At 45.4% G+C, this 26,787-nt stretch overlaps 1 protein-coding gene across 3 annotated transcripts in view; it reads left to right on the forward strand.

Moving 5' to 3' along the window:
• Window positions 1-26,787, forward strand: part of WDR37 (WD repeat domain 37) — a 54,882-nt gene that overhangs the window by 3,680 nt on the left and 24,415 nt on the right. For all 3 annotated transcript variants that reach the window (XM_030321030.1, XM_030321029.1, XM_030321031.1), the window contains exons 2-8: window positions 11,420-11,597; window positions 14,285-14,381; window positions 16,872-16,967; window positions 17,298-17,362; window positions 20,782-20,917; window positions 22,486-22,557; window positions 25,769-25,813. In XM_030321030.1, coding sequence (XP_030176890.1) covers window positions 11,460-11,597; window positions 14,285-14,381; window positions 16,872-16,967; window positions 17,298-17,362; window positions 20,782-20,917; window positions 22,486-22,557; window positions 25,769-25,813 — 649 coding nt within the window. In that variant the 5' untranslated portion in view covers window positions 11,420-11,459. The remainder of the gene's footprint in view (window positions 1-11,419; window positions 11,598-14,284; window positions 14,382-16,871; window positions 16,968-17,297; window positions 17,363-20,781; window positions 20,918-22,485; window positions 22,558-25,768; window positions 25,814-26,787) is intronic.

The raw sequence follows: 26,787 nt of genomic DNA on the forward strand, positions 1-26,787 counted from the left end.
AATCATTGATTCAGAACCTACGACTTTGAGGGGTGCCCATCCAGCTCAGTCTGTAGAGCATGTGACTTCTGATCTCAGGGTCATGAGTTCAAGCCTCACGTTTGGTGTAGATACGATTAAAAAAAAAACAAACAAGAAAAAACCCAAAAACCAGAACACCTACGACTTTGAGGTGAAAGGAAGGTTGATCTTGCAGTTTTTGCATGTCTGTAACCAACTTGTAGAATCTTTGAAATGCATTAACTTTCCAGCATATACTTATCAGAATGATTCCACTGATTCAGGTTTTCAGAGAGGAAAGAAAAACCCTTTACTGTTTTATTTACTTGATTGAAATGTGTAAAGATAAAATCTTATTTCTCTGAGGCTCTCTCAGGACCGATTTCACAGGGGTTTGATATTTTTCTTCCTTTACAAAAGGTGACTTACAAAATACCAGGTGAGATGCTTAATGAGGTTATTAATTTAATGTGTAATCACTGAAAAACAATTCTGTCTCCCTATATTTCTATGAAGAATATAATTTCGGAGTAAGATTCCATTAAGTCAGTTTGATTTCTTGGCCAATTTTTTTTTTTGTAGATGGCACAGTTAACTAATTCCTAAATGTTTCCATTAAGAAAAATTACTGAGAGGTGCCTGGCTGGCTCAGTCGGAAGGGCTTGTGAGTCTTGATCTTGGGGTCCTGAGTTCAAGCTCAACGTGGGGTGTAAAGATTACTTAAATAAAACTTAAAAAAAATAATAAATACTGAAATACTCTTAAGTGGGATCATGTGACTTGTTTAACAGTTTAATTTTGTTACATTCAAATTTGTGAAATTTATCATCAGTGTAATCTTTGTGTATATAAAATCTGCCTATACAGGTTCTGCCGTTATTTTTCTTTACATCTTTATTGCAACTATCTCTAATTTCTCAAATTTTCAAACCTAAATTTCATTAAAAATTTTATTCTTTCAGGTACCTGGATGGCTCATTTGGTTAAGCATCCAACTTTGGCTCAGGTCATGATCTCACGGTTCGCAGGTTCAAGCCCTGTGTTGGGCTCGGTGCTGACAACTCAGAGCCCGGAGCCTGCTTCGGGTTCTGTGTCTTCCTCTCTTTCTGCCCTTCCCCCGCTCATTCTCTCTCTCTCTCTCTCTCCCTCCCTCCCTCCCTCCCTCCATCTCTCTTTCTTAAAAATAAACATTTGAAAAATTTGTTTAAAAAAAATTTTTTTTTTTTTTTTTTTACTATTCATTTTTGAGAGACAGAGAAAGACAGCACAAGCAGGGGAGGGGTGGTAGAGAGAGAGGGAGACACAGAATGCGAAGCAGGCTCCAGGCTCCAAGCTATTAGCACAGAGCCCGACGTGGGGCTCAAACTCACAAACCGAGAGATCGTGACCTGAGCCGAAGTCGGATGCACAACCAACTGAGCCACCCAGGCGCCCCTGAAAAATTTGTTTTTAATTTTTCAGTCAGAAATGATTTTTCTGTATTGCATTTAAGGGAGTGCCAGTTCTATTATGTGTTGTTTATGTCTGTCAGTAGTGTTCATTGTACTCTTTTTTTCCTTCTTGTTAAAAAAGTGATGTTTGGTAAGGCGTTGGGTCTGGAGGCCCGATGGGGTCCAGATGCCCATTTTTACTTTCAGTGTAGACCTCTCCCAGATTTATAAATGCAGGCCAGTTCTCATCTCCAGACTTAAGTACCTCCTTCCTCCTTTGTGTTCTAAATATTTCAAAGGCAATTTTTGCAAACATAAAATGTTCCATATTTAGGTCTTGATTTCTTCTCCTGGTCTGCTTCCTCATCTCAATAATCTGATACTTGTTTCACTTACTTCTTACCTCAGAAATGAAGGCTGTTCTTGACACCTCTCTACGCACCCACCCTCCACACCCCAGTCCATTCATGTACCCTCTAATTTTAAGGATCATAATTAATTGCCTGGACTATTTTATTAACTTCCTAACTGACTTCTCCATTCTTAGTCATCTGATTTTTCTACATGTTTTCCACACACCAGCAAGAGTGATTTTTAATGCAAATCTAGTGTCTCTTATTTAACACTTTGAAGTGGCTTCATTTTTGTTTTAGGATAAAATGTAAACATGAACAGAATCTAAGCCTCCCTCTCCCACTTACCTTGTACCATTCTCTCCATTGTTTGCAATGTTTTAGCCACGTTATCTTTTTTTTTTTAGTGTCTCTGATAAACTAATCTTATTCCCAGCTCTGGGCATTTGCACATGCTGTTCCTGTTCCTGGAATACCCACTCCTCTGTTTTCCACATGGTTAACACTAATTCTTCAGTCTCAATTTAAATGTCAGTTTCTCAGAAAAGTCTTCCTAACTCTTCAGCCGGTATCTTTTTTTTTTTTCCTCATAATACATAATATTTGTGTGTGTCTTTCACACAAATATAAACGCTCATCCCAGTTTATAATTTCTATAATAGATTATGAGATTATATTTAAGGTCTGTCTTAGAACTCTAAGTAACCTGAAAGTACAGACCAAGTCTGTTTACTTTACTGCCATATTCCCAGTACCTAGTATATTTATGAACTTGAAGATTATTTGATGAATGACTTAATGAAATAAATGCTGTTGCTATCCCTGCTTTACAGATGATGGAATGAAGCTTTAGGAAGGTGGTTAAGTAAGTTGACAGAGATTACACAGCTTAGTGGCGGATGTAGTGCTCTTTCATTCACTTACACATTCATCAAATCTTTGGGGATGTACTTACGACAGGCAATGTGGTGGGACCCACGGGCAGTAGCGAGCCAAAATAATGTTCCAGTCCTCCTGGTGTTGATGGTGCCGTGGGGGAAACACTCATTAAGTGAGTAAACCACAAAGGTGGTGAGGGTCATGCGGTGCTGCGACTGGCAGTGGTCAGAGGAAGCTGTTTTGACAAGGTAACATTTGAGCTGCGGCTTCATGACAAAAAAGCCAGTGCTTTGAAGAGTTGGGGGGAGGGGTTTGCGTGGCTATAAAACTCACATTCTTAACTGTGGTGCTCTTCGCTGGGATTTTATTCTGAGTAGGTGTTTAACTCAGCGGTTCATTTATATCCATTTTATTCCACAAAGTGTGTGAAGTGGCAAAATCAGTTCCCTTCACTGACGTTTTTTTTAGGGAAGCAGAATGGTATTCATTGTATAGCCAGAATTGGTAAATGGAGTGAGGTGTGATGGATGAAAGATGGCTACAAACTCTTTCTCATTGTTTTTATTTCAGGAGGTTAAGTCTGTTTGTCCTCCACTTGAGTCTGGGTTGGCCTCGTGACTTGCTTTAACACATAGAATATCCAAAAAAGTGAGGGAAGTAGAAGATTAAAAAGAAAACCAAATGAACATTTTGGAGACAGAAAATACAGTAATCTTATTTCTAAGTGTCCTTTTTAATATTACTTTATTTTTATTTTAACATTTACTTATTTTGGAGAGATAGCGCGAGTGAGGGAGGGTCAGAGAAACAGGGAGACAGGATCCAAAGTGGGCTCTGTATTGACAGCAGACAGCTAGATGTGGGGCTCGAACTCATGAACTGTGAGATCATGACCTGAGCTGAAGTTAGATGCTTAACCGACCAAGCCACCCGAACACCCCTTATTTATTTCTATTTTATTTTATTAAAAAAAATTTTTTTTAACGTTTTTTATTTATTTTTGAGACAGAGACAGAGCATGAGCAGGGGAGGGGCAGAGAGAGAGGAAGACACAGAATCCGAAGCAGGCTCCAGGCTCTGAGCTGTCAGCACAGAGCCTGATGCGGGGCTCAAACTCACAGACTGTAAGATCATGACCTGAGCTGAAGTGGGACGCTTAACTGACTGAGCCACCCAGGGGCCCCTATTTATTTCTGTTTTAGAGAGAGCATGAGCTGGGGAGAGGCAGATGGGGAGAGAGAAAGAATATCTTAAGCAGGCTCCATGCTCAGTGCCACGCTTGACGCAGGGCTTGATCCCATGACCCTGGATCATGACCTGAGCTGAAATGAAGTTGGAGTCAGACGCGCTACCGTTGGGCAACGAGGTCCTTGAGCTGAAGTCAAGTTGGGGCGCTCAACTGACTGAGCCCTCCAGGTGCCCCTCTGTGTCCTTAGTTTTATTTTATTTTATTTTATTTTATTTTATTTTATTTTATTTTATTTTATTTTATTTGATTTTATCTTATCTTATTTTATTATTAAAAAAATGTTTTTGTAACATTTATTATTGAGAGGGACAGAACATGAGCGTGGGGGGGGGGGGGGGCGCAGAGAGAGGAGGAGACACAGAATCCGAAGCAGGCTCCAGGCTCTGAGCTGTCAGCACAGAGCCCGACATGGGGCTCGAATCCACGAACTGCAAGATTATGACCTGAGCCGAAGTTGGACGCTTAACCAGTTGAGCCATCCAGGTGCTCCTGTGTGTCCTTTTTTTCAGATTTGACAGTTGAATTTTGTTTACGTAATGCTATAGAAAATATATGGCAATTTTAATAAATTAACAGATTTCAGAATTTAAACCTAAAAACACAATTTGTTGACCAATTTGAAAGTTTTTAGTGTGTTGTAAAGCAAGACTTACTTTCTTGTCATTTTATTTTATTTTATCTTTATTTTTTATTTTTTAGGGAGAGAGAGCGAGAGAGCATGCATGCGAGCAAAGGAGAAGGGCAGAGAGACAGAGAGAATCTTAAGCAGGCTCCACATTTGGCGCAGAGCCTGATATGGGGCTCCATCCCATTACCCTGGGATCACGACCTGAGCCTAAGTCAAGAGGTGGACTCAATGGACTGAGCCACCCAGGCACCCCTCTTGTTGCCACTTTTAATGTATATATATGGTATATATATCTAATTTTTTAAAAAAGTTTGTTTTGAGAGAGAGTGCAAGTGGGGAAAGGATAGACAGAAGGAGGGAGGGAGAGAGAGAGAGACTCTACCACGATGTGGGGCTCGAACTCATGAACCACAAGATCATGACCTGAGCTGAAGTCAGACGCTTAGCTGACTGAGCCATCCAGATGCCCCTATCTATATTTTTAATGTTTATTTTTGAGAGAGAGAGTGAGAGAGAGCATGAGCACACGTGGGGGAGGAGCATGGAGAGGGGGACAGAGGATTCAAAGCGGGCTCGGTGCTGACAGCAGAGAGCCCGATGTGGGGCTCAAACTCACAAACTGCAAGACCTGAGCCAGTCAGATGCTTAACCAGCTGAGCCCCCCGAGGCGCCCCTCTTGTTGCCATTTTAAAACAAGGTCTGTATATACGTAATTTGAGACACAAAAGATCTTTGGTTTTGTGATTGAGGAAAGATGGAGTAGATGTCCTTCCCTGTTCCGCTAAGTATAGCTAAAAACCCTGGACGTTAGAAAACATACAAGACTGAAAGGTGGAGAGAAGAAAGTGTGGTGACTTGGTGTATCGGGACCTGAGAAATGACACGGAGCTGTGTGCCCTGGGTTTCTTTTTGCCACATATATCCCAGACTTGGGCCTGAAGAAGTAGCAACCTGGCAACATCAAAGGGCTCAGATCAGAAACCTCAAGAAAAGCCTGCTCTCTGTAGTCAGAAGACCAGGAAAAGGACAGCCTTAGAGACAGGATGCTCTTAGAAAACACTGCAGCCCCCACCCTCACTCTTCTCAAAGCCTGGATGGGGAATCTGGACTTTCACTTTTGACAAGCTGTGTTGAGGTGACACTCTCTGCCGGGTAATACCAGGGAAGCCTGGGTGAGGTGGGATTTTCATCTCTCTTGCGTGATAAGGGTGTGCCTTTCCTGCTGGAGTGGCGTCAGAGGAAGCCCAGTAGAGATTCAGGAGTTTCACCACCACCTGTGGTAAGGAAGACATGACGGGTGTAGTAAAAGGGACCTCTGGTTTAGTTAGGGTGATGTGAGTAGAAGCCAAGGGAAAGGTTGAACTTAGAGCCCAGCCGGCAGCACTGAGGAGTACCTCCACCCAAGGTCAGTGGAGGCTGAACGGAGAACGCTGACTTCCATCTCCATTTTTCAGTCCACCTGGCAGAAACAAGTTGCTGGGGCATCATCATTAGAGGCCTGCTGTAATAGAAGACTTAAATCAGATTCCAAGTCTGATAACATCAAATCCAAAATGTTGAGGCTTCACTAGAAAATTACATGTCATATGAAGAACTGGGAAAATCTCAGCTTGAATAAGAAAAGACCACGGACAGCAACACAGGTATCGCAGATGATTTGACAGGGATTTTAAAGTAGCCATCATGAAAATGTTTCAGTGAGCAATTAGTGATGCTTGAAATAAATGGAGAACAAAAACACTAAAATCTCAGGAAGGAAACACAGGAAGAAACAAATGGAAATTTAGAGCTGTAAAGTGTTAATTGAAACAAAAAACCCAGTGGATGACAACAGCAGAATGAAAAGAACATAGGAAAAACTGAAGAAATGGAAATTGCCCAATTTGAACAATTCAGAGAAAATAGACTGGAAAAAAGTGAACAAAACCTCAGTGACTGGTGGGACTGTGACAGAAGACCCACTGTTCTTGTCATCATCCCAGAAAGAGGAGAGAGCCAGTGGGGCTGAAACATACTGAAGAAATACTGGCTGAATATTTCCTAAATTTGGTAAGCCATAAACATACAGAATCAAGAAGCTTAGTGAAACCCAGACAGGATAAAACTCAAATCCATGCTGATGCTAAGACAACATCATAGTCAAACTTCTGAGAACTAATGACAAAAAAAGCAGCGAGAGAGAAATGTCACTTTACCAGTAGTGGAAAAACAATTTGATGGTGAATTTCTTGTCAGCAACCATAGAGGCCATAAGGAAGTGGCTTACTTTTCAAGTGCTGAAGGAAATGAACTGTCAGCTCAGAATTCTCTATCAAGGGAAAACATCTTTCACGTGATCTGTCACCAGCAGACCTACCTCTTGAGAGTAGGTAGAGGAAGTTCTGTAAACAGAATGGAAACGATATAAAGCAATGTGGGAACACCAGGAAGGAAGAACGAACAATGGAAAGAACAAACTTTGGTAAATTCTATAGACGCTCCTCTTCTGTTTGGAGGTTGAAGTGTAGCTCTTTGATGTTCTCTGTGTATGTAGAGGAAGTATTTCACTTGACTGTTACAAATGGGGAAGTGTGAAGAGACAGGAAGGTGAGGTTTCTGTACATGACCACGAACTGGTAGAATGTTGAGAATCAGTAGACTGTGATAGTTGTGAAAATAAACTACCTAGGGGTGCCTGGGTGGCTCAGTTGGTTAAACATCCAACTCCTGATTTTGTTTCAGGTCATGATCTCATGATTTGTGAGTTTGAGCCCCACGTTGGGCTCTGCGCTGATGGCATGGGGCCTGCTTGCGATTCTCCCCCTCTCTCGTCCTCCCCTGCTCGTACTGTTTCTCCGAAAATAAAGAAACAAACAAAATACCTAGAGCAGTCACTAAAGAAAGTTATACATAAGTAGGGCTTATTCCACGCATGTAAATTTGGATTAGTATTTGAAAATCATCAGTATAATTCATCTGTTAATAGGCTAAAGAAAATCCACACCGTTAAGTGATGCAGAAAACACAGATGACAAAATTCAACACTCATTCATGACACTCCCAGGAGGGCAGCCTTCTCATTTTGGTAGACAGAATCTACAATCAACCTACAGCTAGCATCATACTTAATGGCCATAAACAGAGTGTTTTTACTTTGAGGTCAAAACAAAACAGGATGTTTGTTGTCACTGTTTACAACATAATACTGGAATTCCTAGCCAGATCAATAAGAAAAAGAAATAACGGTCTGTGGATCAGAAAGGAAGAAATAAAACTGTCTTTTTTTTTTCTTCAGATGATATAGTAGTCTATGTAGAAAATGCCAAAGAATCTACAAAAACTCTCCTGAAATTAATGAGTTCAACAATAGTGTAGGATACCAGCAATTAACACAAAATGGAAATAAAAATACAATGTTATTTAAAATTACTCAAAAACACAGACTTCAGTGTAAATTTGAAAAGACATATGTAGGACTTTTATGTGGAAGTCTACAAAACTGAGGGAAGAAAAGATGATCTAAATAAACTGAGACATACACTGTATTCACAGATTGGAAGGCTTAACATGATAAAGATGCCACTTCTCTCCAAATTGATGAGCAGATTAAATAGAATTCCTATTAAAATTCCATGAAGATTTTTGTAGATATGGGAAGGATTATTCCAAATTTATATGGTAAGGGCAAAAGAACTAGAATAGCTAAAACAGTTTTGAAAAAAAATGATAGTAATCACTAAATGATTTCAAGACAGCATGGTAGTCACGACTGTGTTGTCAGCAGGGGAGCCTGCCTGGCCCAGGCAATGGAGCATCTGAATCTTGATCTCACGGTTGTGGTTTGAGCCCCATGGTAGGTGTAGAGATAAATAAATAAAACTTAAAAAACAGCAACAACAACTTACTGGCAGAGAGATCTATAGATCAGATGAACAGAATAGAGAGCCAAGAAATAATCCCACCTGTGTATAGCCGATCGCTTTTTGAGCAAGATGTCAAACTTTCTCAATTCAGTGTAAGATGGATAGTCTTCAACATGTGCTCAAATAATTGGATACCAGCAAAAACAAGAAAATCCAAAACAAAAATAGCCCTGGATCTAAACTTTGCACCTTAAAAATATCAACCCAGAGTAGCCTGTATATTTAAATATAAACTATACAACTATAATTTTAAGAAGAAAACAAAATTTTTAGGAGATAGGATTGATAAAAAGTATTTAGACATGATTCTAAATGTATGATCTGTAGGAGAAAGGTAATTGACCAATGGGATTTCTTCAGAATTTAAAGGTTTTGCTTTGTGAAAAACCCTGTGGGGATAAAAAACAAATTACAAAAAAAAAAAAAAAAAAGTTACAGATTGGGAGAAACTATTGGCAACACACATACCTGATGCATAACTCATGAAGAATATTTGAAGAACTCTCAAATCTCAGCAGTAAAATCCCAAAGTCCTATTAAATGGGCAAAAGATGGGAGGAGACATTTTACTGAGAAAGATGTTTAGATTGCACACAAGCACAGGAAAAGATGTGCAGTATCACCAGCCACTGGGGAAGTGTGAATGAAGACGGTAACAAGATAGTGCACGCCTACCAGAGCCGCTAAAATTAAACACAGTGACCATACTAAATGAGGATGCAGAGAATAGAATGTCCTGTATTGCTGATGGGAATATAAGAGATTATAACTGCTTTGGAGAATTGGTTTGGTGGTTTCTTAAAAATACTAAGCACGGTTAAACATCGAGTTACTGCAGTTCCATTCCTATGGGTGTACACAGAGAAATGAAAACACAAATGCACACAGAACCTACACGTTATCATTTATAGTGGCATTATTCATAATAACCCGCAAATGGAAACAACCAAATGTCCGTCAACTGTTAATAAGATGTGGTGTGTCCGTACAGTGGAATGTTTGGCAATAAAAAGGAATAAATTACCAACACATGCTATAACATGGGTGGACCTTGGCTAAGTGAAAAAAGCTAATGATGATAGATTAGGCCGCATATTGTAGGAACCCATTTATATGAAATGGACAGAACAGGCCAATTTATGTACAAAGTAGATTAGTGGTTGCCCAGGGCTGAATGTGGGGAATGAATTATATGTGTGAGTTAATATCTCAAAATTTTTTAAAAAACTAAACATACATTGATCATATGTCCCAGAAATCTCACTCGTGGACATTTATCCGAAAGAAATGGAAACTTACATTCACACAAAAACGTGTATGTTAGTGTTCATAGTAGCTTTATTTATAATAGTAAGAAACTGGAAAGAACTAAATTTTTTTTGAAACAGATGAATGGTTACATTATAGTACCTCCGTGCTGTGGAATACTACCCAGCAATCAGAAGGAAGTAACAGTTGGTACAGGTAACAACTTGCATGGATATCCAGAGCATGAAGCTCAAAACTTGAAGAGGCACATACTCTGCTTGTGTTCCTAGGACATTCTCAAATGACAGAGGAGATGGATGGCTGTGCGGGAGAGCTTGAGAAAAAAGTGGACACGTGGAACCTTACAAAGTGAGGCAGAGATGGAGAGGGTGAAAGACGTTGTCAGTAAAGAAGGGAGGTCCATGAATATCTTAAAATTACATAAACTAATAGATATACTGGGAGAAGGAGGGATCTGTAAGAACACAAAATGAGCAGGTCATGTTCTAAACACAAGTTACAGTTGAAGAAAGAAACATCATATGTGAATAAATATATTACTTAAAATTAAGTAACAGGGTTGTGATATTGGGAGGGGGAATCAGTAGCAGGAAACAAGTAGATAATGCCCAAAGTGGGTAAGTGAAAACGTTTACATTATGTAGAAATTTGAATGATGTCCAGATTGTGCTGTCTTATGGCAGCCCCGAGCAGGTGAGCATGTGAGGTGTGGCTGATTGCCTTTGAGACTGCACCCGGGGGTGCCTGGGTGGCATCTCCAACTTCGGCTCAGGTCATGATCTCATGGTTCGTGAGTTCGAGCCCCGCGTCGGGCTCTGTGCTGACAGCTCAGAGCCTAGAGCCTACTTCAGATTTTGTGTGTCCCTCCCTCTCTGTCCCTCCCCCTGCTTACACTCTGTCTCTGTGTCTCAAAAATAAATAAATGTTGAAAAAAAATTTTTTTTGAAGATGCAGCACCCAAATGGAAATACCTGTTAGTGTTTTTTACGTTGTCTAAAGTGATAGTGTTCTATTTATTTTTGTAATTAAAATTTTTTATTTTAGAGGGAGAGTGAGCACTAGCAGGGGAGAGGGACGTGTGGCGGTGGGGAGAGAGAGACCCACCGAACCAAGCAGGCTCCATGCTCAGTGCAGAGCCTGATGAGGGGCTCAATCCCACAACCCTGGGTTCATGATCTGAGCCTGAACCAAGGGTGGGACGCTTAACCAACTACGCCACCCAGGCGCTCCTCAAGTGATAGTATTTTAAACATAGTTGGCTAAATAAATCATCAAAAGTGATTTCACCTGTTTTTACTTTTTCTTAATGTGGCTACTAGAAAATTTACAGTTAAGGCATGTGGCCTGTGTTGTATTTCTCTTGGACAGATTGCTCTAGAATCTGTAGTCTAGAACATGTGATTAGAATTGGTTCTCTCTGGGGAGTAGGCAGAGGCTGGGGAAAGTTGGTTAAGGGAGAATTGTTTAAGCCTGTCTTTGCTATTTGATTTTTTTTTTTAAAACTTAATGAAACTTGATAACAATTACCTCGTTAACAAAGGCTGTGGCCTCTGTCTTAAAACACATTACTTTGTCACATTGTAAATTACATGGTAAATATTACCATAGTAGAGAGATGTGGAATTGAAAGTAACAATGGTCCACTATTTTCCTTCATTCCAGTTTGTCATATCAGAAATAAAGTCCTTGCTTTTCTTGCTCTTGTTCAGCTTATTGCAGGAGCGACTGGGACATCACCTTCTAGAAGTAATGCCCACAGAAAGCGGGAGTTGCTCCACTGCTCGCCAAGCAAAACAGAAACGCAAATCTCATAGCCTTTCTATACGAAGAACGAACAGCTCGGAGCAGGAGAGGACGGGTCTGCCAAGAGAAATGTTAGAAGGACAAGTGAGTTGGTTGCTGATCGTGTTTTCAATGTTCCAGAAATAGTCACATACAGGTCTCCAGAGTAGAGAAAAAGAGTGTGTTACCAAAACAAAACAGAACCAGCTCCCCTTCCCTCAATAACCGGGAAAAACAGCGGTGATACATAACAGCCTGCACAGAGACATGGGTGGCTAGTGTGACTGAGGAATTTTTAAAATTTTCCTTGATTTACGTCTAAATTTAAATAACCACACTTGGCTGCTGGCTACCGTATTGGACAGTGCAGGTAAACAGTCTAGGATACGTTTTTTAATTTGATTTACTTATATCTCTAGTGGTGAAAATCCTGCAGTCGCCTTTGTTAGTGTCTTCTGGAGTTCACTCGTCGGGGGTAAATATGTTCTTTGCTCGGCCTTCTGAGTGCCCATCCTCCATTGTGATGTAGATCAAGCAGGTAACTGCATCTCAGGGTGACCCTTTGTGGGGCTGTTCAGAGTCCGCAAGCTGACCGGTCCGGCTGCCGCACCGTGGGGCCCTCGCCTCGGTGGCTTCAGCATTCCCTGGACGGCACCTGCCTGTTGGCGCGGCTTCCCCGCCGGCCGGTGTGAGGTGCGCGGGCTGGTGCCGCGGCAGGGTTGCCGGCAGCTGGCATGGTAGGTGTGGGTGGAGGGATCTGCGAACCGTGGGCCAGTTACCCGTGGATTCTGTTGGGACGGTGGCCCTGCACTTTGTGGACGAGGTTACGCCTATTTGGGAGCAGTACCAGACAGCGCAAAGGTAGCATGAATGTGCTGCGGCGGTACTTGTACCTTCTCAGAGCTGTGAACGTGGGGCGTGTAGGAGTGCGGCGCTCGGCCCAGGCCCGCGGGGCCCCGGTTGTGGAGCGTGGCTGAGTCTGCATGTGCCTGGGAGCGAGGCCTCCCGCACCCGTGATTGTGCTGATGTGATGGAGTGACGTGCACGTGAGAGCCTTGCTCAGTCACAGTAGCTTTTCTGTCCTCACGTTTCTGAAATGGTCCCCGCAGTTCAGCACCTCTCCGTCGGGGTCCGTGAAGACGAATGGCACCAGTAGGCCGTCCGGGGCACTCCCGTGGCTCCGCCTGCCTGGTGGGAACGTTCTCGTTTCACTGCCCGTTTCGCTTCCTGATTGTAGGGTGAGGCTGTCGCTGCCATCCCAGTTTTGTCTCCAGTGGCAATGACATTCGACGTTAAGACGCGTTTACTACTCAAGTAAATGTGATGTTTCGGTTGTTGAACGGTAAAGATCTTAAGGGACTGTGGGTATAGGTGAGCAGGACTTGATGCACGTAGATGTGGCCTTGGTGTGGGAGTCAGAACGGCTTCTCACCAAGTGCCCGTGCGAAGGGGACCGGCCGCACGAGGGTGCGGGAAGAGCGTGGCACGGAGATGGAAGAGCGGATGCGAAGGCCACGAGGCAAGGTGGACGGCATGGCAAATGCTACTGTCGTGGTTTATTTTACTTTCACTGTTATTTCAAAATCTTATTTTTATTTTTCATATTTTTCATTGGTATTTTAGAAGGGTGTTGAGGGAGGCCATAGTACCCATTCTGCCAAATTTCAGTTTTTAAACATGGCTTCGTATATAGTTTTTATTGGCTTGTCAAATTTACTGGAACATTATGTGATTTCAAAACATATTGCTGAAATGTTTCTGTCATTAGAGATCATTTTGCTTAGAATTTCTGTCTTCCTGAGAACTTAATCTGAGAAGTTTAATTTAATAAACATCGTATGTCCTTTTTTTATTTGCAACTGACTAAACATCAGAAAGTTTGTGCTGCACGGAAACTTGAAAAGTCACTTACATTGGTGGCAATTAAGTACTGAAACATCTTAGAACCGTTACGACTTCCGTTCTGGAAATACTCTGAGTGTGGGGTCACACGAACTAGCACGTCGGGCGTGCTCTCTGGAGAGGAGAGTAGTGTAGACTGTGCGGGCTCCCCACGACCAGCAGCGTCCAGAAAGTGTGTGTGTGTGAGCATGGGTGGGGCCGGGGACGCCGCCCAGTCACTTGTACCTCAGACTTCTGCAGAGGCGTTGCTTCTGCTCATGGACTTCCCATGAGGCGCAGAGGAGACTCCAGCTGTGCAGAACACGGGGGCAGGCGTGCAGGCACGCGTGGCGTGGTGCTCCTGACACTTACCACATGGATGTTCTCCTTTAACAGATACCGTTTGCTCTTACTGGTCAGATTTCTCATGTTTCCCTCCTCACAGTCTTGTAGGTGTTAGGAGATGTCCAGGATTTTGTCTGAAGCACCGTGGATGGGAGAGCTCTCTAAAAGCTCTTCTGTTAGTAGGTGGCTTATTAAGATTAATTTATAATGTCACACGGTAGAACTTTAAAGACTGTGCATGATGAAACTGCATTTATGGGAACTGTCTTCCTTCTCTACAAATGTGGAGGTTTTTGAATAAGGTAGGCTTGTTTCCTCCCTTGTAAAAGGGAAAATTACGTTATTTTGAGGAAGTGCTTGTTCTTGAATCCTGTATCATGCTGGATAGCCATTTATATCATTTCATCATAGTTGTGTACGTAGAAATGTGGAACTGTGAGTTCTGTAAGCATTTTACGTATAAGAAATAATATATAAAATAAGAATTTAAGAGAAATGAGAATTCGCTTTGGAAAAGAGTTTCTTATTCATTCATTTTAAACAGAATCTTCCTTTTTTTTCTTCAGGATTCTAAGCTGCCTTCCTCGGTTCGCAGTACACTTTTGGAGCTGTTTGGTCAAATAGAGAGAGAGTTTGAAAACCTTTACATTGAGAACTTAGAATGTGAGTATCTTCTGTCCTAATAAGCTTTTGTAAAATCTTGGGTAGACGGTCACCACTGTATCCATTTTGTGTTCTGTAACACACATAGTGGCTTCGAGTGACCCAGGTTGATTGCCTTACAAGTCACCGGTGGGAACTATGGGGGGCCCCTCCCAGCAGACTCAGGTCAAGGCCTTGGCAGGGCTATGCTTCTGGAGGTGAGGGGGAGGGTCTGTCTTTTGCTTGTTTGAACTGTGGCAGATTTTCAGTTCTGTGCATCGTGAGGACAGAGTCCCGGTGTCTAGAGCCCGCCTCACCCCTTGCCTCAAAGCCCTTCCACCGTCCGTCTTCGAAGCCTTCAGTGGTGAGCATCTCTGAGCCATTCCTAAGGACGTGAGGGAAGGCTGGGTCATCGGGCCAGGCAGGGTGACCTCCCCGTCAGAGGTCCCTCGCTGTAGTCACACCTGCAGGGCCCCTTAGCCATGGGGCTCACGTGCTCACAGGTTACCTTTGGGGTGGGTAGCATTCTGCTGGCCACACCAGCTCACTGAGATGGTGGTTTTATGAAAAACAAATGCTTCTTATAACTATCCCTATACAAAGTATACTGTAAATCGAGAAATTGATTCATGTTTTCCTTTAAAATGTACTGTATTTTGAGAATTTCTTAGTATTATCTGTTCGACTTATTTTAAAGGTCAATCAGAAGTATCTATTTATCTATTATTTGTTTATTTTGGCGAGAGAGAGCGTGTGCACACGAGCTGGGGAGGGGCAGAGAGAATATCCCAGGCAGGCTCTGCACTGTGAACACGTGGCCTGACGTGGGGCTCCAACTCATGAACCGGAAGATCGTGATCTGAGTCGAAACCAACAGGAGTTGGACGTTTAACCTACTGACTACCCAGACGCCCCAAATCAAAATAGTTTTTAAATTAGCTTGGCTTTAGTTTTTATTCTTAGATTTTTTTTATAGAAGCAGTGCCTTCATTTGCTTAAAGAATCAAGCAGTGTAGGGGCTTCTGGCTGGCTCCATTGGTTGAGCGTCTGATTTCGACTCAGGTCATGATCTCCTGGTTCTTGGGTTTGAGCCTTGTTTTGGGCTCGGTGCTGACAGTGCGGAGCCTGCTTGGGATTCTCTCTCTCTCTTTATGCTCCTACCCCACTTGAGCTCTCTCTTTCTCTTTCAAAAATAAACTTAAAAAGATTCTGTGTCTCGCTCACTCTCTTCCTCTGCCCCTCTCCTCTGCTTATTCTCTCTTCTCTGTCTCTTAAATAAAAAAGTATCAGTTGTAATGATCAAAGCATTATTGAGTTTCTGTTGTGATGTAAGGCCTTATTAATATTTTATGAACTCATGTAGTTTGTTCAAGAAAAACTGTTGGATTACAAATGACTACTGCTGGATGTACTTTGAGTTGACACAGTCTCGTGCTGCTGGCTTTGGTGGCGCCCTGCCTCTGTAAGGTCTGCTCAGAGCCTTTGCCCTTACCCTCTCTGTCACCTGACCCGGCCCCTTCGTCTCACCATAGCCTGAGTAGAGGGTACATCATCCTGGCAGGTGCACAGCCTGGCTTGGGGGGGATGTGTGGCCAGGTCATGGTTCTGCTGCCTCGCTGTAGTGGCTTGTGCCCTCGGCTGAATCCTGTTCCTTTGCCACGTGTCATTCCTCGACATTGTGGCTGGAAGACAGCCCTGGTCCCGCAGACCTGTTCCGGAGGAGAGCATAGGCACAGGTGTCTGCTGATCGCCTTCTTGATGACCGATGACCTTCCTCTTCATTCTTTCCCTGTGGTTCTGAGACTTTTGTGACTCTCCTTCAATTTTTTTCAAACTAATTCTTTTTTTTTAAATTCTTTTTTTAATGTCTATTTATTTTGAGAGAGAACGAACGTGAGCGGGGGAGGGGCACAGAGAGAAGGAGACAATTCTTCAGCAGGCTGCAGGCTCTGAGCTGCCAGCACAGAGCCTGACGCAGGGCTCAAACCCACGAACTGCGACATCATGACCCGAGCCAAAGTCGGACGCTTAACCAGCTGACCCACCCAAGCGCCCCAGATTTTTAATCTTTGTTACATATAATCCTTACTTGGGGCTCTGTGGTCCCACGCAGCCATAGTTATGTTTTGTTGTGCGCTTTTCCTCCCAATTTCAGTGTTCTCGGCTGGACTGTAAACATTTCACTGAATTTTGGATAGTATCAGGAAAATGTTTTTAAGTGTATAGAATAAAGGACAAAGGAGATGGCCTACCTTGAGGTCCAGGAGCCCTGCCCGCGAGCCCTGGGGGCGCAGTCTTCCCAGTGTAGGGAGAGCAGTGGTTCTCAGTGTGTGAGAGGTGTCGCAAGTATTTTGAGAAGTCTGCGAACCTAATGTTAGGGTATTATTCATGTCTGTGTTTAGATAATACTTACACATAATATTTTTACACCCTCAAGTTTTGGAAGCGGTGAATATGTTTCAACATAAAAGTTCACGTCTTACCTTTTTGAAAAAACCTTTTTATTCCCAGTGCGTAGGGAGATTGAGACTCTTAATGAACGTTTAGCTGCCGAAGGACAAGCGATCGATGGGGCGGAACTGAGTAAGGGCCAGCTCAAAACAAAAGGTAAGGGTGAGCGCCCCCGACAGGACTGCTGACACGTGACACGTGGGGGAGATTTGGGATTTTCATGAAGGACGTGGGTTTGTTTGCTTGCTGCGGTCGGCAGTGCTTGGGGCCCGTAGTCAGGTGTGGGTGGGGGCGGGTGAGGCGGGGAGGGGTGCCAGGAAGCTTGGCGTCTTGTTCCAGCTGTGCTGTCACCTCCATGCCAGCGTGGACAGATGGACCCTCGGGTTTCACTGTCTTCCCGTTGGCAGTAAGAAGTGGGGTTTGCTGTCCAGTCTGTCCCGGCTCTGAAATTCTGCGGCCCTGACTGTCGGTTCTCTGTCTCCGCAGCCAGCCACAGCACCAGCCAGCTTTCTCAGAAGCTGAAGACCACTTACAAGGCCTCCACCAGCAAGGTACGCAAGGCGCTGGCTCTCGGGCCGCTCATGTGGTATTTGAGGTGTGCGGATGTGTACCTGAAGTTGCGTATTTTCCAATTATAAGCATGTAACAGAGAAAGAGGAACTCTGCTGTTTAGAAAACTTTGATTTTTAGAGGGAATATCCTAGATCTGTGAGATGGCCACAGCATATGGACGCCCGAACACTCCCTTGCCCTGGTTCCCGTGAGAGTACAAGATACGCATTAGTAGCTACGTGTCTTTTTGGAGGGAAGATACATCTTGTATTGTTATTTGGCTTGATACAGAGGCTCTGGATTTGGAGAAAGGTGATGGAGTAATGCAGTGCGCCACAGGCGCGTTTTCCGCCCCCCACTGCTTTTCTCTCACTTTCTGAGCATTAGCCAGAGGTGAGGGTCTTGTCTCCAGGGCAAATAGGGACGTATGTGGTATTTCACTTCTTTAAAAATAATCTTGTTCTGACCTTCCTAAAGTGGCAAGGATTTAATTATTTGGGAATAAGTTTGCCTGTGAGGGAGTACTGCCGTGAAGTAATATTTTGAAGTAATTCTGTGTGCGTTTTTACTTTGAAGCATTTTGAATATACAGAAGACAAATTAGTTACCCAGCCTTAATGAATGTACATTCCTCTTGCTAAACCTGAGGGAAAAGTTGAAATTTGTGGTGAGTCTGCTGTGATGGCATAGTTACTGTCAACTCTGTTTTTCCAGTTCGTCCCTTTGAGCTTCAAGTTACGTAGCATGACATCCCCAGCGAGATTAACTACAAGTAATAAAGCAGATCCAGTCTTGCTGCTGTTTCTGCTTATTGGAAAACTTTGTTATTTAAAAAATACAAACATTGATTACATTTTCTTGTGTTTCCTTTGATAACTCCAGAGTATAAGTGCTTAGTTAAAAAAATTTTGTTATGTATTATCTAGCTTATTAGTTTCTAAGTTTTTAATAAATTAACATCAGAGTTTTCTTCGAAATGTATTGTGAGACTGTGTTCTTGCTCGTCTTCTTGTTATATTATCTTAAATTATATTGTTTATTCTTGTGGACACAGCTTATGTGTACAATGTATATGGTCTTAGAATTCAGAAACTTTCTGACCATTTCTGAAGTAGAAGATGAACAGATTGTATAAAGTTGTCCCTTACTAGGAATAGTAAAATACAAGACTTGGACAAAGGGAAGGTTATATAAATAATACTCTGCTTTAAAAAAAAAAAATGTATTAGATATAAAGTGCCCTTTGTTTTAGATACTAGAAACTTATCTCAGTGTATAAGAAACATATTAATGATCTTTATTGTGCACATTGAAGAATAATAACGTAAGATGTTACCTGAAGGTTGAAGAATGAATCTGATCCCAGAATACATTCTGATCCGTGCCTTAGTGTGTATTCTTGGCAGTAACACTGAGTGTGTGTGCAGCAAGGAGGCCTCATTACTTGCCTCCTGACTCAGCCCTGAAAGGCAAGTAGTGTGTACGTGGTGGGATGGTGGGAAACGCACGTGCGTTCAGCAACCAAGAGGTCTTCCCTTCCTGGGTGGCTGAGGACAGGTCGCTGGTGTCTGTCGGGAGGGATGCCTGACCGTCTAACGTTAGAGAAACTTGTGAAAATGTTCACACGTGTTTTTTCAAAGATAAATAGCTCGCATTGTGAAAAAAGCCCTTTCCGGTCTTGTTGGAGTAGTTTAGATTGTATGTTAATGAGAATGATAATTAGGGCGACAGGTGTAAGCATCACTTTGTCATTTTGTTGTGCTTCTCTGTCATGAACACTGAGTAATTTAGTCTTTTGTGGGGCCTCTTCGCAGTAGTGAAGGGGTCAGCATTTTTAAAAACAAAGAGTTAATAGGTATTCAGAGCGTAGCGGGCATTTGGAAGCAACACGTGACGCGATTTGTTACGGTGTTGATGAGCTGATGTGCTCTGCTTCCAGAATTCCGCCAGAAATGCGGTTGCCATGAGTATTGAGCGGTGACCTTGTGTGGTTCCTGTCCGAGCGGGGTGGGTGAGGGAGGAGTGTGGTTCCACTAGTTCATTTCTCCTCACAGTGACGTCTGTGTCATACACAGCAGGAGGCTTCGAAACTGAACCGTACTGCCACTTCCTGTGGGGCAAGCTGTGCGCGTTCCTAACCGCTGCGTTCTTGAACATCCGAATGGCACCTTGCGCCAGCAAAAGCCCTTTTCTGTGTTGGGAGGGACGGTTCTGCTAGTGTGGGTGGGGGAGGGGCTTTCAGAAGGAAAAAGAAGACGAGGAGTTTGCGTTTGTGCAAGTCCTTTGGTAAAATGCAGACTGAGTCAGATGGAGCCTGTCGGTATTACTGCCGGAAGAGTCCGTCTTCATAAACATTTCTAGTCGCTCTCTGCAGCGGAGGATGGTTTGAACGTTCATACCCGAATTGATGGAACAGTGGACTGTGTTGTAATGTGTTTATACTAAATAAGAATGAACTTTGATTCGTTTTCAGGGCTTCATCAAATCCGTGTTCCAAATAGCTGTTTAACACCACTGATTTTTCTTTTTCGTTTGATTTTACAGTGTCATTATTCTGATTAATCTCCATTATTCTGATTTGCTTAAAAGCTGAAAAGCCATTCCTTTTCTCTGAGAACAGTTTAAAAAGCACACTCTGAAGAGTTGTTTGTGTTTAATTAGTTTCTTGCTCACACACTTTCTATTTTTCCTTGTAAGAGAAAGTGAGACTTGTTTGCCGTGTGTATCGTACGAGATGATGCCTCACCTCGTGTGCACCTTTGTGGTTCTCCTGTCTGTTCCCGTCAGACTGTGAGCTGCCCGAGGCCAGGGCCTGCTGTCGCTCTGTGTGTGTCTCCTGGCGCAGCGCCGGCACCGAGCACGCGCGCAATAAACACTGTTGGACAAACCTCATCTGTTAGAAGTGTCGTCTTTGGATTCCTCCCCACCTTGGGCTCTTTTCCTCCTGATAATACGTGGTTGGTGTAAATTACCAAAAATGAGAAAAAATGAAAGTTCCCCAGTAATAAAAGGTAGTGTTAAGGGTGTGGGTATACCTTCCTGACTTCTTCACTTCTTCATGTCCTGGTAGCTTTTTTTTTTTTAAAGAATTTGGAAATTTTGTCTGCTGGTTTGGATTTGTGGAAGACACTCGCAGTGTGTAAATAGGCCCCTCTTCTTCGTCACGGGAGGACACACGTGGTTTGTGGGGGGGTCGGGGGGTCTTCTGAGAGGCCTTAGGACGGCCTTCGTTGTTGCTTTGTGACACCCAGCTGGAGGGATGCTGCTGTTTGCGCTTTTGTTGTGTGCCCTTAATGCTTTAAATATCCTGTTCAGGGGTGTATGACGTTCAACACATCTTTTTCCGTTTTACCTTTTTTAACTTAAAAACATTCGGTCAGTAAATCGTCCACAATGCTCCTTCCCGTCACGGTTTTAGATTGTCTCCAGCTTCAAGACCACCACGTCGAGGGCCGTGTGCCAGCTCGTGAAGGAGTACATTGGCCACAGGGATGGCATCTGGGACGTCAGCGTGGCGAGGACACAGCCCGTGGTGCTGGGCACCGCGTCTGCCGGTAAGTCCACAGCCAGTCGCTCTGCTTGTCGGGTGTGACAGCCGGTGCAGATGACTCCCTGCGGGGTGGGTGGCAGAGTTGGCGCTGGAAGCCGGCGGGAGGCCGAACAGTCCTTGAAACCAAAGCACTTGGCCTTGTTGTGCTCCGTCAGGCCTTGCTGCTGTCAGCAGGTGTGACGTCAGGTGTCCGGGTGAGCAGGTGCTGGCTCCGTGATTGCGCCACCTGTGTTTACGGCAGCATAAGGTAGAATGTCTTTTGAACAGGCGAGGTACTTTCTTGTTACAGTCGAGCGTGTGTCTGCTTGAGTTGTGAGGTACGGCCCGGGGAAGGGCTGTGCGGTCTCTGAAGGGGGCTAGCTGTTCTAGGATTTAGGTGGAGGCAGGGGTGCTGGCAGCCCTTTTAGCCTGTGGGACTCCCGGGGCAGGTGTTAGAGACCCTTTTCTCTCATTAAAGAAAAGATAGGTTTTGAAAGCTATCCAAGGTGCGTAACCTAATAATACCCTTTCCGACCAAAATGACTGAAGTTAAAAATGGTGTTCACTTATTGAAAATGATTTTTCCAGGTACTTAGTAGATTGTGCTTTTTTTTTTTCTTCTTTAAGTTAGTTTTGAGAGAGAGAGAGAGTGGGGGGAGGGACAACCACAGAGAGGGAGAAAGGATCTGAAGCAGGCTGTGTGCTGATAGCAGAGAGCCTGATGCCGGCCTTGAAATCATGAACCTCAGATCATGACCTGAGCCGAAGTCGGACACTCAACTGACTGAGCCACCCAGGTGCCCCACTAGATTCTGCTTTGTTTTGTTTTTGAAAAAGTTTATTTATTTATTTAGAGAGAGTGAGTGAGAGGCAGAGAGAGAAGGAGAGAGAATCTCAAGCAGGCTCCATGCTGTCAACACAGAGCCTGATATGGGGCTTGATCCCACAAACTGTGAGATCATGACCTGAGCCGAGATCAAGAGTCAGAAGATTAATTGACTGAGCCACCCGGGTGCCCCTGATCTGCTTTTTAATAGAAGTAGGAAATTTTACAGCAGATAGAACCATGAATGAAGAGAGTTGACTTGTTTAAAATTATGTTTACTTGTGAGCACTCCCCAGTGTTTTAGAAATTCCCTTACAGTTAAAAAGAAAGAATGAAAGGGTCTGTTTCTGGTATCTCTGAGATCTCGTTTAGATAATTGACATTTATTTTTTAGATTTTCTATTATGTAAGAGGAAAGGCCCAAACGCATACGTATGATCTCAAATAATTTGTAACTGGAGTTTTGCATTTATTTACTGTGTGATGATCTGGAAAGTGTTAATTCAACAAAACAGTGAAGCTGTGATGGGTTAGAAGGACCCTGGCGAGGTGCAGTCAGTGTGACCATGTGCCATGAGTCCCAAGTCCCTGGGTATCTGTTTGTCACCCCCTTGACCCGGGACAGGTCACCCACTTCTCCTGTCTTGGAAACGTGGTTTCTGATCTACAGTCGGAAGAGATACTAGTGGTAATGTAACTTCTCACTTTCATTTGAAGACTGTAGAATTGGTGGTGGGTCAGTCACTCCTGTTCTTTGGATCTTGCAGATCACACGGCCCTGCTGTGGAGCATAGAGACAGGGCGGTGCCTCGTCAAGTACTCAGGCCACGTGGGGTCAGGTGAGTGCTCCGGGGCGGGCTGTGCCTTGTGCTGGGAGGGCACTGACCTGGCTGCCCGCCGGGCGGGCCCTCGCGACGGGCGGACGGGTGTGCCGCCTCTGGCAGGGAGCCTCAGGAAGGGACCGCTCCGCTGCCCTGCACGCAGAGCAGGACCTGTCTGCGCTTCATTTACGGGCGCCTAGAAAGCGACCTGTCGACAGCTTTGGAACTGAAGTGGTGGACATCGTCTGCGATCGTGTACTCGTTTTCGAGGTTCTCTTTCGGCGTGTGCTCTGCGCGTGTCAGGGCCCAGGGAGGGATGCCGTGTATCCCGGGCTTCCTGCCGCACCTCCTGTTGCTGCCGGTATGGCCGCTCGTCCCCTCCTGTGAGCCGCCCCTGCACGCTCCCTTGTGTCCTACCGCGTCTCTCTCGCTTCCCTCCTCCTGGCACTCCCTCCACTCCGGTGCCTGTCGGCTGTTTCCTCATTCACTCTCCCCTGCCCAGCCACCGCCGCACCCCTGCCCTTCATAGACAGCCCGGGTGTGCCTGCCCTCCGCTTCTTGGGCTTGGGTGCCAGCCCTTCCCTGGGTGGGGGACGCATCTTGTCCTGTCTGGGCTGTGACCCACGCTTTCCCCTTTTTTGGGGTCTCGTTCCCACGGGGTCCCTCAGCACGTGAGTGTCTTCAGTCCGCTGCGGGATGGTGCCCAGGCGGGGGAGGCAGTGCTCACGGCGCAGGGAGGCACTGTGGCTTGTTTCCTCCGCATGTTTATTCCTTGAAAGTGTTTGTAAAACGAAACACGTGCACATCATCGGAAAATTCAGAGGGTATTAGCCAGCCCGTGTAGACAGTTACGGCACTTTGCTCCCTGCCCTCTTTACTCCATTTCACTTCCCTGAAGGGAACCACTGTCGACAGCTTTACGTATTCTGCTCTTTTCTTTCGTTTTTCAAGTAGTCTCTACCCCATTGTGGGGCTCAAACTCACGACCCTGAGATCAGGAGTCACACGTTCCTCCAGCAGAGCCAGCCGGGCACGCCCTTATTCCGTTTTTCGAAATAGCCTATTTTATTATTTCTGAGTGTTGGAGTTTTGGACCAGTGCTTCCTCCTGCTGGAAGGAGGGCCGTCTCCCTTGCCTCGGATGAGATCCTCCACTCTTGTCCTCACCAAGTGGTGACAGCACAGTTCTCGTTACTCATGGCTACGTGTGTATTGTTCACAGCTGCTTGTAACGTGCCTTGTTTTTTCTTCCGTGTGGTTTCTGCATCCATCCCTGACTCACCCCTGTGCTCCTGTGTGACGTGCCTTTCCGGTGGCCATACTCGGTGCGGCATCTCTGTTCCTTTGTTGTCCCTTCCCTGGAGCTTCCCCGCTCGCTGGACGGCCTGGACGCCCAGCTCTTCACCGGCCACCCTGCGCACCTCTCTCCCGTGTCCTCTTGCCGCAGCAAGTGGGGTGCACACCGCCCTGGGCGTCAGGAGGCCGGGTGACGGGAGGTGGAGCGCTGATGTCTGGCCTTCCCTTCTGGGGCGCTGTCCTCACAGACACCGTGTCTGCATTGCTCGTGTCCTGGCTTTGGTCTTTCCACTAGGTGGTGTTGCAATGACGTGGCCAAGGTCCCGTTAGCCTGAAGGGAGTGGTTCTCCCCGCCTGGGATTTCTATGAGCATAGCTCACTGCAGGTGGTTTGCCGTGTCTGTCCTGCCTCGTTCCGGCATCACCTGAACAGAGGACCCTCCTGCGCCTCGTCCCCTCTGCCTCAAGAGTCACGTGCTGGGCTTCGTGGCTGCCCCTGCCCGACCCCCAAGTAGAGCCCTCTTGTGTGGGGGATGGTGCTTCTTCCTGTTCGTTGTTCTTTTATGTTTGTGGTAAAGTGAGGCACACAAACCATTTAAAGATCGGGTGCCTCTGAAGCTTGCTGTGGAGAACATTGGTCTCTGGTGGCCTCTCCCTTCCTGCTCCCGGTGTGGCCTCTGGGAATTGAGTTAGCCGCGTGTTGGGGGTGCTGCGCATCTTTGGAGAAGGTGCTGGCGGGGCTCACCTTCCTGTTCTGCCTCAGCCACCGTCAGCAGACCCTCTGCCGGGGGACGGGGCGCAGTTTGGCTGCAGCCCGCCCCCTGCCGGGCGGCACCTGTGGGCACGTGCAGGCCCGTCCCCATTCAGGGGCGCCGTCCCTTCGGTGAGCTGGTGCACGGTGTGCGTGTTGCAGCTGTGACGGTCGCGAAGTGCCCGCCGTGTGCTGGGTTCCAGGCCGAGTGCTCCGCACGTGCTCTTTCACCAAGCATGTGTCACGGCTGTGAGGGCCACCTGTGGCACTGGTGGCACGTTCAGGTTTGCACGGACGTCGAGGTGAGAGGTGGCCACGGAGCTTGCCACTTGCTCCTGGCCCTAGGGACATCCTGCCGTGTGTGTGTGCGCGTGTGTGTGTGTGTGCGCGCACAGGGTCATGACAGCTTATTGCTGGTCCTGAGGAGGCTGTGGTGTCCACCTGCTCCTTCCACACTCACCCGCAGTCTACACTCGCTGGACTTTTCATTTCCTCAGGAAAAGAGAATTCCCAGTGGTGTAGCTGGCGGAATCTTTCTGAAAGAACTTGCTTCATTTTCTGGAACTTTCTGTGCACTCTGTCCTGTCGTGTGTTCGCTGTGTGGGTGTGAGTGCTGGCTCCCTCGCAGGGTGGTCCCAGCAGCCAGGCTCCGGCCTCTGCACACTCTGGCTCCTTCTTCTGTGCACCCCACTCCTGCTCCTTCTTCCTGCGAAGCACCTCGGTCCTCCCCCAGGTGGAGGAGGGGACCGTCCGTGTGGATCCTGACTCTCTCCGAGCTGGCGAGGCCTGCCGCCTCTGCTCCCGGGGTCTCCTGGAACGGGACGGGAGGGAGGGTGGGCAGTAAACAGTGTCCCTGCTGTGGTCTGTCCCCATCTGTTGTCATAAGTATGGTTTCTCTTTCATCCTGATTCATTTTTCACTCGAGAGGACTTCCTTGTCTACAGAAAGAAGTAGATTATTAGTGTTTTTCTGTATGTCTTATGTGTCAGTAATTCGATCGTTCATGTTCAGTGAGTTTTTCATGCATCTCTGCATTTGTTCTTAGGTTAACTGGGTGGGAGGATCTAATATTGAACATTAAGTTTTTTTAATTCTTAAAGTTACCTTGTAATGCACGTTGTTACGAGAAACGTTGATGATATGTCGTTATTTTATACCTGTTTTGTAATGTTTTTGTTTTGCAGTAAATTCTATCAAGTTTCATCCATCAGAGCAGTTGGCTCTTACTGGTATGTTGATCTTTTTCTTCTTTATTGAAGAAAGTTATAGATAATTTAAAAATAGCCATAGTCGTTCCTTTCTCGTTGGTCCCTTCCGTAAAAGTCAGATCATCATTTTGTGAAATACTTGAGGGATGGAGGAAGGAGGACACATCAAGTGGCACTTGTTTCACCTGTAGTGTATTGTCAGGTGAGCTTGGCTCTCCCGGGAGACTGCACGTGACCCACCCTGAGCTGGTTTTTGCGAAGCCCTTGGTGGTTGCCCACTTTCTGCTCGCACCACAGAGGGAACTTGGTTTTCTGAACACCTGTCATTACTGCGAGTTCCTAGTCCTGCGTGCATCTGAAACAGAGGAGGGCAGAAACAGTAGCCCAGGTCACGGCAGTCTGCGGGGCCAACGTTTTTCCTCCTTTCTGGGCGCTCCTCAGTGGTGGCCGCGTGGTTTTGCCGTGATTTTATGTAGTAGTTTGTACAACGGCTTCATTGTTGAACTGAGGAGTCTTCCAGTAAAATTGTCTGACTGTAAACTCCTGTGACTTTGGGGGACACTGACAGTAATCTCGAGGGGTAAATGTTTAGAGAGAGTGGAGGTCAGCAAGCTTTTTTCGTAAATTTTCGTAACAAAATGTTCTCATCTTTGACAGCCACATGGTCCATGTCACAACCACTTAGCTGTGTTAGTGTGAAAGCAGGAGAGGTAGTGCACGGGTGAGTGGCTGTGGCTGTGGCCCGTGGGCCAGATTCTGCTGACCCTGGGGTAGAGGGTGAGAGTGGGGCCAGTCGGGTGCTTTTCCATGTGAGCAGAATATGGTGGGTCTGAACAGGCCTTGACCACAGCTAGTTGATGCCCAAGTAAACACGTGGGGAATAAAGTAGGTGAGAATTTTCCACTTTATGTAATCGGTGAGTGATTGTGAGGAGGGAGGGTGGGGGGGAACAGTGATGGCCAGAGTTGGGGCGAGGAGGGAGGGTGGGGGAGACC

This window comes from Lynx canadensis, chromosome B4 (genome assembly GCF_007474595.2).
Source record: "Lynx canadensis isolate LIC74 chromosome B4, mLynCan4.pri.v2, whole genome shotgun sequence".
NCBI classification, from domain to species: Eukaryota; Metazoa; Chordata; class Mammalia; order Carnivora; family Felidae; genus Lynx; species Lynx canadensis.